This window comes from Pelophylax lessonae (assembly GCF_965119305.1).
Source record: "Pelophylax lessonae genome assembly, chromosome: 2".
Taxonomy (NCBI): Eukaryota; Metazoa; Chordata; class Amphibia; order Anura; family Ranidae; genus Pelophylax; species Pelophylax lessonae.
The window spans coordinates 394,842,468-394,856,655 of NC_138769.1; the positions used below are offsets into that span (position 1 = coordinate 394,842,468).

General features: G+C 41.7%; 1 protein-coding gene across 1 annotated transcript in view; it reads right to left on the reverse strand.

Moving 5' to 3' along the window:
- The window catches only part of TLCD3A (TLC domain containing 3A), a 92,500-nt gene that overhangs the window by 4,443 nt on the left and 73,869 nt on the right, over positions 1–14,188 (reverse strand). Inside the window, exon 4 of the mRNA XM_082248390.1 lies at positions 5,943–6,038. Within this exon, the coding sequence (XP_082104516.1) occupies positions 5,943–6,038 (96 nt within the window). The remainder of the gene's footprint in view (positions 1–5,942; positions 6,039–14,188) is intronic.

Genomic DNA, 14,188 nt, shown 5'->3' on the forward strand with positions numbered 1-14,188 from the left:
CATTTGGTGAGTTGATGCTTATTTATTCATAAAGAAGAAAAGGTTACCACACACTTTTTCACAAGAGCACTGTGATTTGAGACTATTTTTGTGTCAAGTTATATGGTATTGACAAATCCTCAAAGGAAATTATTTTTCAGTACAATTATGCGCATTGCCTAACAGTAACTAAAATCTTGTGGAACCAACTGCCTTCAGAAGTCACCTAATTAGTAAATAGAGTCCACCTGTGTAATTTAATCTCAGTATAAATACAGCTGTTCTGTGACGCCCTCGGAGGTTTGTTAGAGAACCTTAGTGAACAAACAGCCTCATGAATGCCAAGGAACACAACAGACAGGTCAGGGATAATTTTGCGGAAAAGTTTAAAGCAGAGTTAGGTTATAAAAAAATATCCCAAGAACATGTCATGGAGCACTTGTTCAATCCATCATCTGAAAATGGAAAGAGTATGGCACAACTGCAAACCTACCAAGACATGGCCGTCCACCTAAACTGACAGGCCGGGCAAGGAGAGCATTAATCAGAGAAGAAGCCAAGAGGCCAATGGTAACTCTGGAGGAGCTGCAGAGATCCACAGCTCAGGTGGGAGAATCTGTCCACCGGACAACTATTAGTCGTGCACTCCACAAATTTGGACTTAATGGAAGAGTGGCAAGAAGAAAGACAGTGCTGAAAGAAAGCCATAGAAGTCCTGTTTCCAGTTTGCAAGAAGCCGTGTGGAGGCCATAGCAAATGTGGAAGAAGGTGCTCTGGTCAGATGAGACCAAAATTTTAACCTTTTGGCCTAAAAGCAAAATGCTATGTGTGTCGGAAAACGAACACAGCACATCACCCTGAACACACCATCACCACCATGAAACATGGTGGTGGCAGCATCGTGTTGTGGGGATCCTTTTCTTCAGCGGGGACAGGGAAGCTGGTCAGAGTTGATGGGTAGATGGGTGGAGCCAAATGCAGGGCAATCTTATAAGAAAACCTGTTAGAGTCAGCAAAAGCAAAAGACTTGAGATTGTGGTGGAGGTTCGACTTCCAGCAGGACAACGACCCTAAACATACAGCCAGAGCTACAATAAAATGGTTTAGATCAAAGCATATTCATGTGTTAGAATAGCCCAAAGTCCAGACCTAAATCCAACTGAGAATCTGTGGAAAGAATTGGAATTGCTGTTCACAGACGCTTTCCATCTAATCTGACAGAGCTTGAGCTATTTTGCAAAGAATGGGCAAAAATGTCACTCTCTACATGTGCAAAGCTGGTAGAGACATACCCTAAAAGACTTGCAGCTGTAATTGCGGCTAAAGGTGGTTCTACAAAGTATTGACATACAAATGCACGCCACAATTTTCACATATTTATTTGTAAAAAATGTTGAAAAACATTCACTTTTTTCCTTCCACAATTATGTGCCACTTTGTGTTGGTCTATCACATGAAATCCCAATAAAATACATTTATGTTTTTGGTTGTAACATGACAAAATGTGGAAAATTTCAAGGGGTATGAATACTTTTTCAAGGCACTGTATATTGATAAACTAGCGCCTGTCTTTTCATTTTTACTAGATATAAATATTTTGCCTTTAATTTCTATTTTACCACTTGACCTCCAGAAGGTTTTATCTGCTTCATGACCAGGGCATTGTTTGCTATTCAACACTGACAATTGCTCGGTCAGACAACACTGTATGCAAATTCAATTTTTTTTTTTTTTCACACAAACAGAGCTTTCTTTTGGTGAGATTTAACCACCACTGTTTTTTTTTTTTTCTATAATAATGAAATGCTACAGAAAATTTTGAAAAAGTTCTGTTATAAAATTTTGCAAACAAATAATCTTTCTTCATATATTTAGCCCAAACTTTTTCTGCTACATTTCTCTGGTAAGAATAACCCAAATCAGTATATAATATTTAGTGGGTAGGAAAGTTATAGATTTCACAAACTATGGTATTTGAAAAATTGATCAATCCTGACGTACTGACTACCTATCTCATTTCAAGACCCTAAAATGCCAGGACAGTACAAATACTCCCATATGACCCCTTTTTGGAAAGCAGACAGTCCACAATATTTAGTAAGAGGCATGGCAAGTTTTTTGAAGTTGTAATTTTTTTGATTGACACTGTTTTTTCACTTTTCTGTAATCAGGGCACTGATGATCAGTGCCCTGATTACCTGTCCTAGTCTCCCCTTTGAGGAAGAGTCACTGATCGGCTCTCTTAGCCACACACTCTGACAGTGTGAGGCGAGGAGAGCAGAGCCGATAAACGGCACTTCCTCATTTACATGTGACCGGCTGTGATTGGACACAGCCGGTCACATGGGTAAAGAGCCATATTATTGGGTCTTTACCAAGAGCAGGGTCGTGCCATGTCCTAGCAACACGGCGCGGCCACGATCGCCGCGGGCGCCTCGAGAGATGTCGTTCTGGCGCGCCATCATATGATGGCGCACCAGAACGAGAGCTGTACCATTCCGCTGTCATTTGACAGTGGGCGGGCAGTAAGTGGTTAATTTATTACATTTTTTTTTTTGCATACTGTTAGCAGAGTAGTTCACTGTCATCATAGTGGTACTGCACTACTAGATGATCACTGTAACAGCTATTGTTTGAACTGTCATGAATGGCTTTCATTCATGATTCATTGTTTTCTATTGTGTCGCTCTGTTTGGCCCACAGCTATCACAAGGTATAGGGTGCTGTGATTGGCCCAGGTACCATGTGATCACTGGTGACCACACACAGTAGTAAACAATGATGTCATGAATGTATTCTATTCATGACTCCTGCTTACTACCTGAGATGTGATTGCATAGCGATCACGTGGTATCTGCGATGCTCACATATCAAATACTGGTGGACAGAGTGGGCATAGAGTGCGCGCTGTATAACCCCAGGAATATGTTGCGGTGCCTGGGGGAGCTGCCCACCAGTAAATGTACTGCTGGCAGTTGGCAAGTGGTTAAACTGAATGGGTTGTTTTACAAAGTGAGGGTTTAAATATTCTTTAACCGCTTCAATACATGGAACTTTTACCCCATTTCTTCACAGGCCAATTTTCAGCTTTTAGCGCTGTCTTACTTTGAATGAAAATTACATGGTGATGGAACACTGTACCCGTATTAAAACATTTTTTTCACACAAATAGAGTTTTCTTTTGGTTGTATTTTATCACCGCTGTATTTTTTTTTTTTTTTTTTGTTAAAAAAAAAAAAATATTGAAAAAAAAAAAAGTTGAAAAAAAAAAAGTTTTTCTTAGTTTCTGTGGGAACATTTTGTAAATAGGTAATTTTTCTCCTTTACTGATGTGTGCTGATGAGGCAGCACTGATGGGCACTGATGGGGCTGCACTTATGGGCACTGATATGCGGCACTGATAGGCTTTACTTATGGGCAATGATAGGTGGCACTAATGAGCAGGCACTGAAAGGCAGCACTGATGTTTACAGATTGGCATCACTGATGGGCAAAAATTGGCATCACTGATGGGCGCAGATTAGTGTCACTAATGGACACAGATTTGCATCACAGATTGTCACTGACTGGCATCCCTGCTGGGGCTGCACTGATCATCTGTACCCTGATTACCTGTACAGGTCTCCCCTGCGAGGATATGTTGCTGATTGGTTCTCCACTCCTCACACCACGCCAGTGTGAGGCGAGGAGAGCCAATTACCGTTACTTCCATGTTTACATGTGATCAGCTGTGATTGGACACAGCCAATCACATAGGGTAAAGAGCCATGTCATTGACTCTTTACTGAGATCTGGGTTGCGCCGTGTCCCAGAATGCACAAGAGAGGTGACGTCATATGATGTTGTCCCAGAACGAGAGGGGTTCCTGCCTGCTGTCATTTTACTATACGGCAGTTGGGAGGAGGTTAAAGATAGAGCCAATAAGCTTTTCATTCAAATAGGGAGGTTTGTTCAATAATGCTTCTACTGGATATAGCCCAGAACTGTCTAAACCAAGGTATGAACTTGAATCCACAATCTTCTAACAGTTGTACATAAACACCAAGTGCAACATTGTGCCTTCCTGTCCACAAATTTAGAAGCACAAGGAAGAGTACTGGGGTACATGTGCAGAGATTCTATGTTATGTAAGATACCAGCAGAATAGGACTTTATTTGAATTTTCCTCTGGCAGATATGTAAAATGTTCCTCTACCCAGCCAAATATATAATGTGTTTTTGGGTATGATTTAGAAGAATAAATGGGAGCTTGTACTAAGTAGATAAGGCCTGGAGTGTGAGTTTTAGTGCGACATTTACTTTCTAATTATTGTAAAAAAACTACAAGCAGATAGGTAGCTCTATATTTGAGAAGACACATGCTACGTCTCTTCTGCAATAAGAAACATCTGCTTGCCTGCTCGCAGTCTTCTACTGAATGTACACTGAGCTGCACACATGTGGGCTGTGCCAGAATGACTGACACTCATGCGCATGTGTGGGGTGACGTCATCTCCCCCCGGCTGATTGAAAACCCAACATCCAAAAGTAGCCTGGGAAGAAGATGACAGCTGCCAACGAGGGATCTAAGGCCCCTTTCACACATGTGGACCGTTCCTTTCATCAGTTCAGTCATGTTTTTTCAAAGAAATTGTCATCAGTTTTTCATCCGTTTGAACATAAGTTTTTTACATCCACCAGCTAGAGTCCTTAACCACTTGAGTCCCAGAGCCATTTTTTCATGCAAAAATGGACCATTTGTCTCTTTACATTAGTTTTTAGTCCGATTCGTTTTTTTAACGGAAGAATAATAGGGCTTTCATCCGTTCCAAAAAACAGATGTGGACGGATAGAGATGTAAATGGATGATCATCCATTTAAATCAGTTTTTCCATAGAGATGCAATGATGTCCATTTTTCCATAGAGATGCAATGATGCCCATTTTTCCATAGAGATGCAATGATGCCCGTTTTTCCATAGAGATGCAATGATGCCCGTTTTTCCATAGAGATGCAATGATGCCCATTTTTCCATAGAGATGCAATGATGCCCGTTTTTCCATAGAGATGCAATGATGCCCGTTTTTCCATAGAGATGCAATGATGCCCGTTTTTCCATAGAGATGCAATGATGCCTGTTTTTCCATAGAGATGCAATGATGTCCATTTTTCCATAGAGATGCAATGATGCCCGTTTTTCCATAGAGATGCAATGATGCCTGTTTTTCCATAGAGATGCAATGATGTCCGTTTTTCCATAGAGATGCAATGATGCCCGTTTTTCCATAGAGATGCAATGATGCCCGTTTTTCCATAGAGATGCAATGATGCCTGTTTTTCCATAGAGATGCAATGATGTCCGTTTTTCCATAGAGATGCAATGATGCCCATTTTTCCATAGAGATGCAATGATGCCCGTTTTTCCATAGAGATGCAATGATGCCCGTTTTTCCATAGAGATGCAATGATGCCCGTTTTTCCATAGAGATGCAATGATATCGGTTTTTCATCTATCAACGGATGGATAAAAACGAACAAAAGGTCTACATGTGTGAAAGGAGCCTAAGGCTGGCCATACACTATACAATTTTCTTATTCAATTTCCTTTAGATTTACCTTAAACTATGTAGTGCAAGGGCCTGCCTGACTGCATACAAATTGAAAGTGTTTAGGTTTGACCCTATATTACATGTTTTTGGTAAATCTAAAGGAAAGTTGAACAAGAAAATTGTATAGTGTATGGCCAGCCTAACTGTCACATCACAGAGTTTAGTTTCTTTTTAATTGAGGGAATAGTGTTTTGTTTCCAGTAACTATTGACTTGGAATTGGTATCATAAGGATCTGAGAATGCCAACAATAACATGAAAAATCCATTCTGCATTTACATACTAAAAATACATTTCTAATGTTTACAAAAGCTAAACTCTACACATTTTAAAAATATAATAGCTATAATTATGTAACAAAAAAGAAGAATAGTACCTGTATTAAAACTTTTCCAAGTGATACAAATGGAGTACTCATTTCTGCCACAAAGAGGCAGCCTACAAAGAAATCTCCAATGTCTCTCCTTATAAACTGTAAAATATAAAAGTTATAATGAGTTAGGTTGACTGTTAAAGATAATTGACTGATAATCACACCCAAATCCAACATTTCAGTGGGAGGTCAGGAGACTGAATTAACTTAAAAAGACCCTGTCTCAAATTTCAATTATAAAAGCTAACTTGACCAGTAAAATGCAGGAATTAATGTCTTCACATACCTTCTTTTATTTTTATGTGTGCTCTAAGTTCCCAAACCTTAGACGTTCAATATGCCAATCTAGAATGCCTGTTAGGAAACCTAAACCCTGGTGTGCTTCCAAGAGTCACTCATAACATTGCAACCTGACTGTACAATCTCTGCACACTCAATTTTAGATCTACCAAAAATATGTAATATAAGGACCTACCTAAACTATCCTACCAATTTGTATCCAATCAGACAGGCAGGAAGTTGTGCAATCAGTGTTACCCCCAGCAATCTGAGCCACTGTGCTGTTTAGGACACATCAAGGACTAAGGGATAACTTGCCTCAAATTTGTGGCAGAGTTGATTTGTAAGTCTGCTAACTTGCTGCACATTTTCATTGGCAAGTTGTACACTTGCAGAGCACATGAAGCACAAGTTCTAGTTGACACTTATCCCATTTGTAGCAAATGTGTGTGGCAAGTCTCTAGCAAGAGCAAAGTTGCAGTAGTGAGTCTACAACAAGAGCTCTTCAAGTCACAGTGACCCCTGTGGTGGGATGACTATTGCACAACATAACAGAACCAGAACTTGCCGCAGACTTGCAGAATGTTTGCAAAGAAAGTTGATCTGGAGTCATGCAATGCGGACTTGCTGCAATTGTGCAACAAATTTGTGAATACTGGCAAGTCTAGCAATAGCTTAGCAAGTCATTTTCAAACTTGCAGCACAATTGCTTGCTATCTGGAGAGGGATTCAGGAAGGGGCAGGTATGGCAAAAATCTCAGCTTGGAGCTGGAGGCTGGCACTGGCAAACTCATGGTTTCCAATGAGCTCATGAAATCAAAGGAAGTTACATGCACACAACTCCCAGTGATCTCTTTGCCTGTATGCTTTTATTTTTATTTTATTAGCCGATTGGCTGCCTTCTGGGGGCGTAACCTGGGTGCAGAAAAAAGCGCTGAGCCACCCCCACCTTCGTGATATCCTGGCTGTGATTGGTCCAGTCTCCAGCCTGGACCAATCATCATCCAGGACATCGCTGACTCGCAATGGGGGCGGTGCCGGTGCGTGCGTCAGTCACGCACCGTCACCGCCCGATCTCCTTCCCGCCGCCCGGACCGGAAGACAGAAGACTGAAGAGGAGGACGTCCACGGCGCTGATCGTCTCGGTTCCCGGAATCCCGACATCCCGCCGCCGTCAGAAGGTAAGTGATTGAAGCCGACCTGTGCCCTCACCTGTGCCATGCCTGTACCATCACCTATGCCATCACCTGTGCCATGCCTATGCCATCACCTGTGCCATGCCTATGCCATCACTTGTGCCATGCCTATGCCATCACCTGTGCCATGCCTATGCCATTACCTGTGCCATGCCTATGTAATCACCTGTGCGATGTCTATGCCATCACCTGTGCCATGCCTATGCCATCACCTGTGCCATGTCTATGCCATCACCTGTGCCATCACCTGTGCCATGCCTATGCCATCACCTGTGCCATGAATATGCCATTACCTGTGCCATCACCTGTGCCATGCCTATGCCATCACCTGTGCCATGTCTATGCCATCACCTGTGCCATGCCTATGCCATCACCTGTGCCATCACTTGTGCCATGCCTATGCCATCACCTGTGCCATGCCTATGCCATCACCTGTGCCATGTCTATGCCATCACCTGTGCCATGCCTATGCCATCACCTGTGCCATCACCTGTGCCATGCCTATGCCATCACCTGTGCCATGCCTATGCCATCACCTGTGCCATGCCTATGCCATCACCTGTGCCATGCCTATACCATCACCTGTGCCATGCCTGTACCATGACCTCAAAGTCATGAATTTTTTTTAACCGCGTTTTTTCCAGCGAAGCAATACCTATTACATTTTTCTTTTTGCGCCCCCCCAAAATTTTGAGCACCAGCCGCCACTGCTCTGATGTAAGTGCTAAACTTTCGTCGCTGAAACTGACATCCGGGGCTGGATCACAGCATGTCACGCACTCTGTAGCAAATCCACTCCTGAAACGTTTAGTATTCTTTTCAAAGAATATAAGGCATTCTGTGATAGGACAAGAGAAGATCATGACATTCATGCACCCCAATTCCAATCAGAGAACACCCCATATTAATTGAAAAGAATACAAAATGTTTTATGAATGGAGGAGCTGCAGAGCAAGCAACTCTCTATGATCGCTGTGCTCCAGCCACACTGACCAGCTTCAGTGGTGGAAATTCAGTGCCCTCATCACTGTCACAGGGTGCATGAATCAGAGGAAAACAGTTTTCAGGAATGAAGAAGCAGCTACGAGTGAGACACACATCATTAGAAGCTCGGTATTGGTAACCAGCTAATGCCCATATTGATTTTACCCATAGTTCAGCTTTAAGGTTTGCTTTTATATACCTCTTAGAACCCATCAGACAATTCTCTGCTCAGGAATCCCCTGCTACTTTCCACAGCCATAATAGTACAGACCAAGCAGACTCATAGCCACTGCCATATACTGTATGCATTTAAACTGTTTATTTAGCTGTTTGCCTGGTGTTCAACTTTAAAGTAGAATTCCTGTTTCAATTAACTTTAAATAGTTTGTATGGGGTATGCTGGTCCAAACCAACTATATCTATTACTAAAAAATATGGCTGTTATGTGCACTGTAATCCACTGTAGTAGTATTAGTTACATACAGTAAGTGGTGCTATGTTCTGGCAGCAGTATGGGTGACTTCCAGTCTGATGCTGGAATTAAAGAGACTCAGGCTGAGTGCTTCTCTGCCAATCAAGAGAAGCTTTGCATTTATTGATACATTTACTTGAACCTTGGAACTCTTTGCTCCTTCCATGAATCTCCTAAATTAAGCCATGTCTCTGCACTTCCTGTTTGTCAGATCATTGTTCTCTCTCTCTCTCTAGCCAATATCTCGCTCTTGTCTCTCCTGCTGCCGTCTGCATCTTCGCCACCATTTATTACTAACCTTTGGCTTGTTCTTCAACTATGCTTCTGATTAATCCCAACTTGCAACCATTCGGAAATTACCTTTGTCTTGTTTATTGGCTATGCTGTGGCGTGATCCTGAGGACCGTGACCTGGTAATAACATGCAGCAAAACCCATCTCCACCATGAAGAGGTGGAATACCAGTGAATACCAGTTAGTACTTAGACTCCACACCTCAGATAAACTCATGTCATCTGCCAGGGTGACCTGCTCATATACCTTATAGTTCATATTCCTATCACACACCTTCCTGGTTTGTAGGCTCGTGTGTACTGGATGCTGAAGCGATCACCAGTTGGCAACTGGATCGGTTACAAGTAGATACATATTCACCAAAGATCTTGCAAAAGCAGTGCAAAAACTTTATCCCTAATAAGATCACATCAGAAAAACATAGTGCAACGTTTCGGAGCCGCACAGGACCCCCTTCGTTATCACATGCCTGACAAAGGGGTCCTGTGCAGCTCCGAAACGTTGCACTATGTTTTTCTGATGTGATCTTATTTGGAATAAAGTTTTTGGACTGCTTTTGCAAGATCCTTGGTGTGCTGGCGAATATGTATCTACCTGCTCATATACCTGTCCCCCTTATTGGTGGGTGCTGCTCCACTGCTATAGCTACTGGCCTCCGAGCCTGATTTCAGACCGTGACACCAACTTTAATTCCGGTAGTAGATGAAAAGTCGCTCATATTGCTGCCAGAACACAGCAGCGCTTATTGTATGGAACTAATACTACTACAGTATATTACAGCACACACACTGGCTGCATTGTTTAGTAATGGAAATAGCTTGTTTGGACTAGCTTGAGCTTGCTGAAAATCTTATGAGCTGATAACTTCCTGTTGTCTCTGCCTGTGTTGACAATTATCAATGACATTTTTCTCTGAGGACTACAGAGCCACATAACTTTGTTATAGAACCCTGGTGCCCAACACCCACGCTGCAAGTCCAGGCATGGGGAGAGACAGAGCAGCAAGGGAGAGCTTGATCAGGTAAATAATCACCAAAATGGGAGGACTTTCGTTATCATGACAACCAATGTGTATGTGTGTGTGGGGAGGGGGGGGTAGTTTGGGGTTTAACTTTCTCTGACAAGACCACCAATGAAGGGAGGAGCGATGGAGAGGTTAGCTGTCACTGCCTCTGACCACCAATGCAGGGGGTTAGCGGGATTCAATTTCACTGCCACTTACCACCAATGTGGGGGGGGGGGGGGGGGTTAATAGTATTCTACGGTCACCAGTGCTGGGGGATTTTATGATTTTATTGTGGTCAATTACTCCAATTTTGGGGGTTAGCATTGCATACACTGACACCACTGCTTGGGGCTTTTATTGCACTCGCTGCCACCAATGCTGGGTTTTTTTGCATTAACTGGCAATCATTTTGAGGGTAATTATTGCATTCACTGACATCAATGCTGGGATTTGTTATTGCATCCATTGACACCAATGTTGAAGGTTATTATTGCACTCTTTGACATCAATGCTGGGGCTTATTTATGTGTCCGCTGACACCAATGTTAGGTGTTAATATTGTGTCTGTTATTGTTGGGGTTAATATTGCACTCATTGACACCAATGTCATGGGTTATTATTACATCACTGACTTCAATGTTTAGGGGTTATACTGAGTCCACTGACACCAATGTTGAGGGTTATTATTATGTCCACTGACAACAATAATAGGTTATTAATGAGTCCACTGACACCATTGTTAAGAGTTCGTATTGTATTTACTAACACCATTGGGCGGAGGGGTTATTATTGTGTCCACTGGCACCAAATGTTAGAAGATATTATAACTGACACTGACAACAGTGCTGGGTTTTTTTTTTATTACAACTGACACCAATGATGGGGGGTTACTATTGTGTCCACTGACACCAATGATTGGAGGTTATTATTGTGACCACTGACACCAATGTTGAGGGTTCTTACTGTACTCACTGACAGCAATGGGAGGATGTTATTATTGTGTCAACTGACACCAATGCTTGGGGTTATTATTGAACTCACTGACAGGAATGCCTGGGGATATTATTGAAAAAAAACTGCAGAACTGAGATTTTGAGTGTTGAAGTCCAATATAGCCCATTTTAATGGTCTGCCTAACTTGATGCAATGCAGCTTGAAGCTCAAAATTGCGTTGCTATCGTGCGGTCCTTTCCGAAGCCTTAGGGTCCACACTTGAGGCCCTCTCTAATTAAATTTTACAGTTGACTACCACTGTTGAGACCAGCTGTTTTTTAACCAGGGTGCCTTGAGGTTTCTTCAGGGATGCCTTGGGAAAATGCCTAAATATTGCCCCAAAATTGTATACAAACCGGTGGGTGGATGAAACCTGCCTTTTAGTTACCTAAAGCCACAGGTTTTCATTGTACACCATTACAACCTTCTAGCCGCCAACCTTCTAACGACCAATGGCATCATCAGTTGATAAGGAGGATGTCAGTTGCCTTGATATCATCCTTGTTTGACCCTCCCTTGCCTCTATCCATCAGCTTTGGGGTATCATTAGCTAAGTGATGAAGAAAAAGTGAGGGAGAAGAGAAACATTGGAATACTAGTCAGTACCAGTTTGAAAAAGTGTATTCGCTCTGGAAGAATAAATCACCTTTAACGTTGGGTGTCCTACGTGTATTTATGTTGCTGCATTCATTTTAGAATGGGGCGCCTCAAGATTGTCTATAATTTTGGAGGGTGCCTTGAGATTGTCCATAATTTTGACTGAAAAAAGGTTGAGAAACACTGGTTTAGACAACAGAAGAGAGGAGGGGCTCCCAAGTCCTATATATTGTTTTTGTTGTCCTGATCCAAAAGGGCAGGGGAGGGTTTTCATCCTGGGGCAAGACATGTGTTACTGGCAGAATCACCAAGTGAAAACAAAGGGAAAAAAAGGCTTATAAAAAGAGAACTAATGCAGCCACCACATCTAAGGATTGTCAAGCTATAATATATTACATTTCTGTTTTGGTTTAGATAAATATTACGTATAAGCTTAGAAAATTAAACACCCAAAACCAATACAGTTTCCCTTTCTTTTATTGCAGGCCACCTCCTTACTAACTGCCAGTGCTAATCTTTTATGAGAGGTGTGGTGCTGTGCTGTAATGTTGAACCATTATCTTCATTGTCCTTGAAAAAAAGATAAAACAAAACTGAAAATATGCAAACATGGCAGGACACTCTAAATCTCAGAAGCCCTACTCCACAGCTTGCATAAATGTGGTCTATGGGATGGGATTTGGTTTGCATATATGTGGCATACAGGAAAGACAAAGTTACTTAGGTCAACCCAATAAACACTGTGTGCAAAAATGCAAGGTTTCCTTGGAAAACTGGCCACTATAGCAATTTATTTACTTTAACAAGTCACTGATTTGAAACATGAAACTAAATTGTAAGATCATGTGATCACAATATGACCTCAGTAACTTCTCAGGACACGTAAAAGCCTTAAAGGATAAGTTCACCTTTCTGAACATGTTACAGCCATATTTAGGATGTAACATGTTCAGCATCTGCCCCCTCTTCCCCTGATCCCCCTTCTCCTTGTGATAGCAGGCCAGGGATCTTCTCCCCGCACCCGCTGTCACTATTCAAAAAGAGCGGGGCTCTGCCCACACACCTGTGTCATTGATTTACAGATCCCTGTGAGTCAATGAACTACATTGACTCTACTACATTAATCTACTACAACTACTGACGGTTTGTAGGTCTGAATGAACTATCAGGGCGCTGATGAGTGCTCTAGGTAGTTCATTGAGTTTCCTGTCATTCAGTAACTGCCTGCCTGTATCGGAGGTACTGGGAGACAGCTACACAGACAGTCTGCAGGAGCCTTGCATTACACCCACAGACTGCTGATTGTGGATACAATGCTTTACAGGCTCCTAACCAAAAAAATTATAAATGCACATTTTTTTATCCAATCATCTTAAAAACTCCCGCGCTGCTGCTCACATTCATATGCGTTCCCGCACGTGGATGTAATAATCGGTATCAAGTGCCAATACACAGCGCAAAAAGGTATGTGATATAATAATAATACAATACTGACAAATAATCACACCAAGTAATAAATAATCATAAAGTGCAACGTGCAAACCATGTGCAAAAATTGCTAAACAATAGATATATATATATGGGATGCCCCTTGTCAGAGTATCATAATAATATGTGAAAAAGTTCAGCGTGATAGTCCAATAAATATATAAATAGTGCTATCAGCAAGTGTCCAAAGAAATGCAAAAGTGCTTAAGTGCCAGGAGAAAAGTGCAAAATCATGCCAGCAATCCAGTGCAGTGGGATGTGCCAATCCTCCCCCTTTGGATGTTCCACTTACCGGACTCAAATGACCCCTGGGCTGTATAGCTAAAAGGGTCAAAAGGAACTTTTGTCCCAGTAAGGAACCTGGTGGAAAATCCTTGGAGGTCTGATATCTGTAGTTCTCAATGGATATAATGGCCCGGTATGCATATACAAAGGGAAAAACTCACAATAGTGTAACTCCGTAATATGACTTTTAATTATATTGCACATAGAGTAACACTCACATTTTGTACAATAAAATCAGGCTTGTAATAGATAAGGAGCGGATCTGGTAAAACTTTTTACCTATTATTATTTATTATTATTTTTTACCTATTATTACATTTTTTTATCTGCAAAAAAATGTGCATTTATTATTTTTTTTGTAAAAGTGAACTTATCCTTTAAGATGACCACACACAGATTGATCTATCAGAATACCCAAATTTATGTAAGCAGTTCTCTGATTTTACCTACATAATTTATTTAAAAGTTAAGTTCATGTTTGGCAATTTTTACATGGTTTCATTGGTCTAACCAAATGAAGCATGCACATTATGTGCCATACCTGTAGGCTCCCTATGTAAGCTGGAAAACATTGTAGTAAACGCCATTACTACATTGATTGCCTCTAGAGTCCAGGTTCCATGCCGAGCGGCTATCCTGCTGCTGACTGAACATAT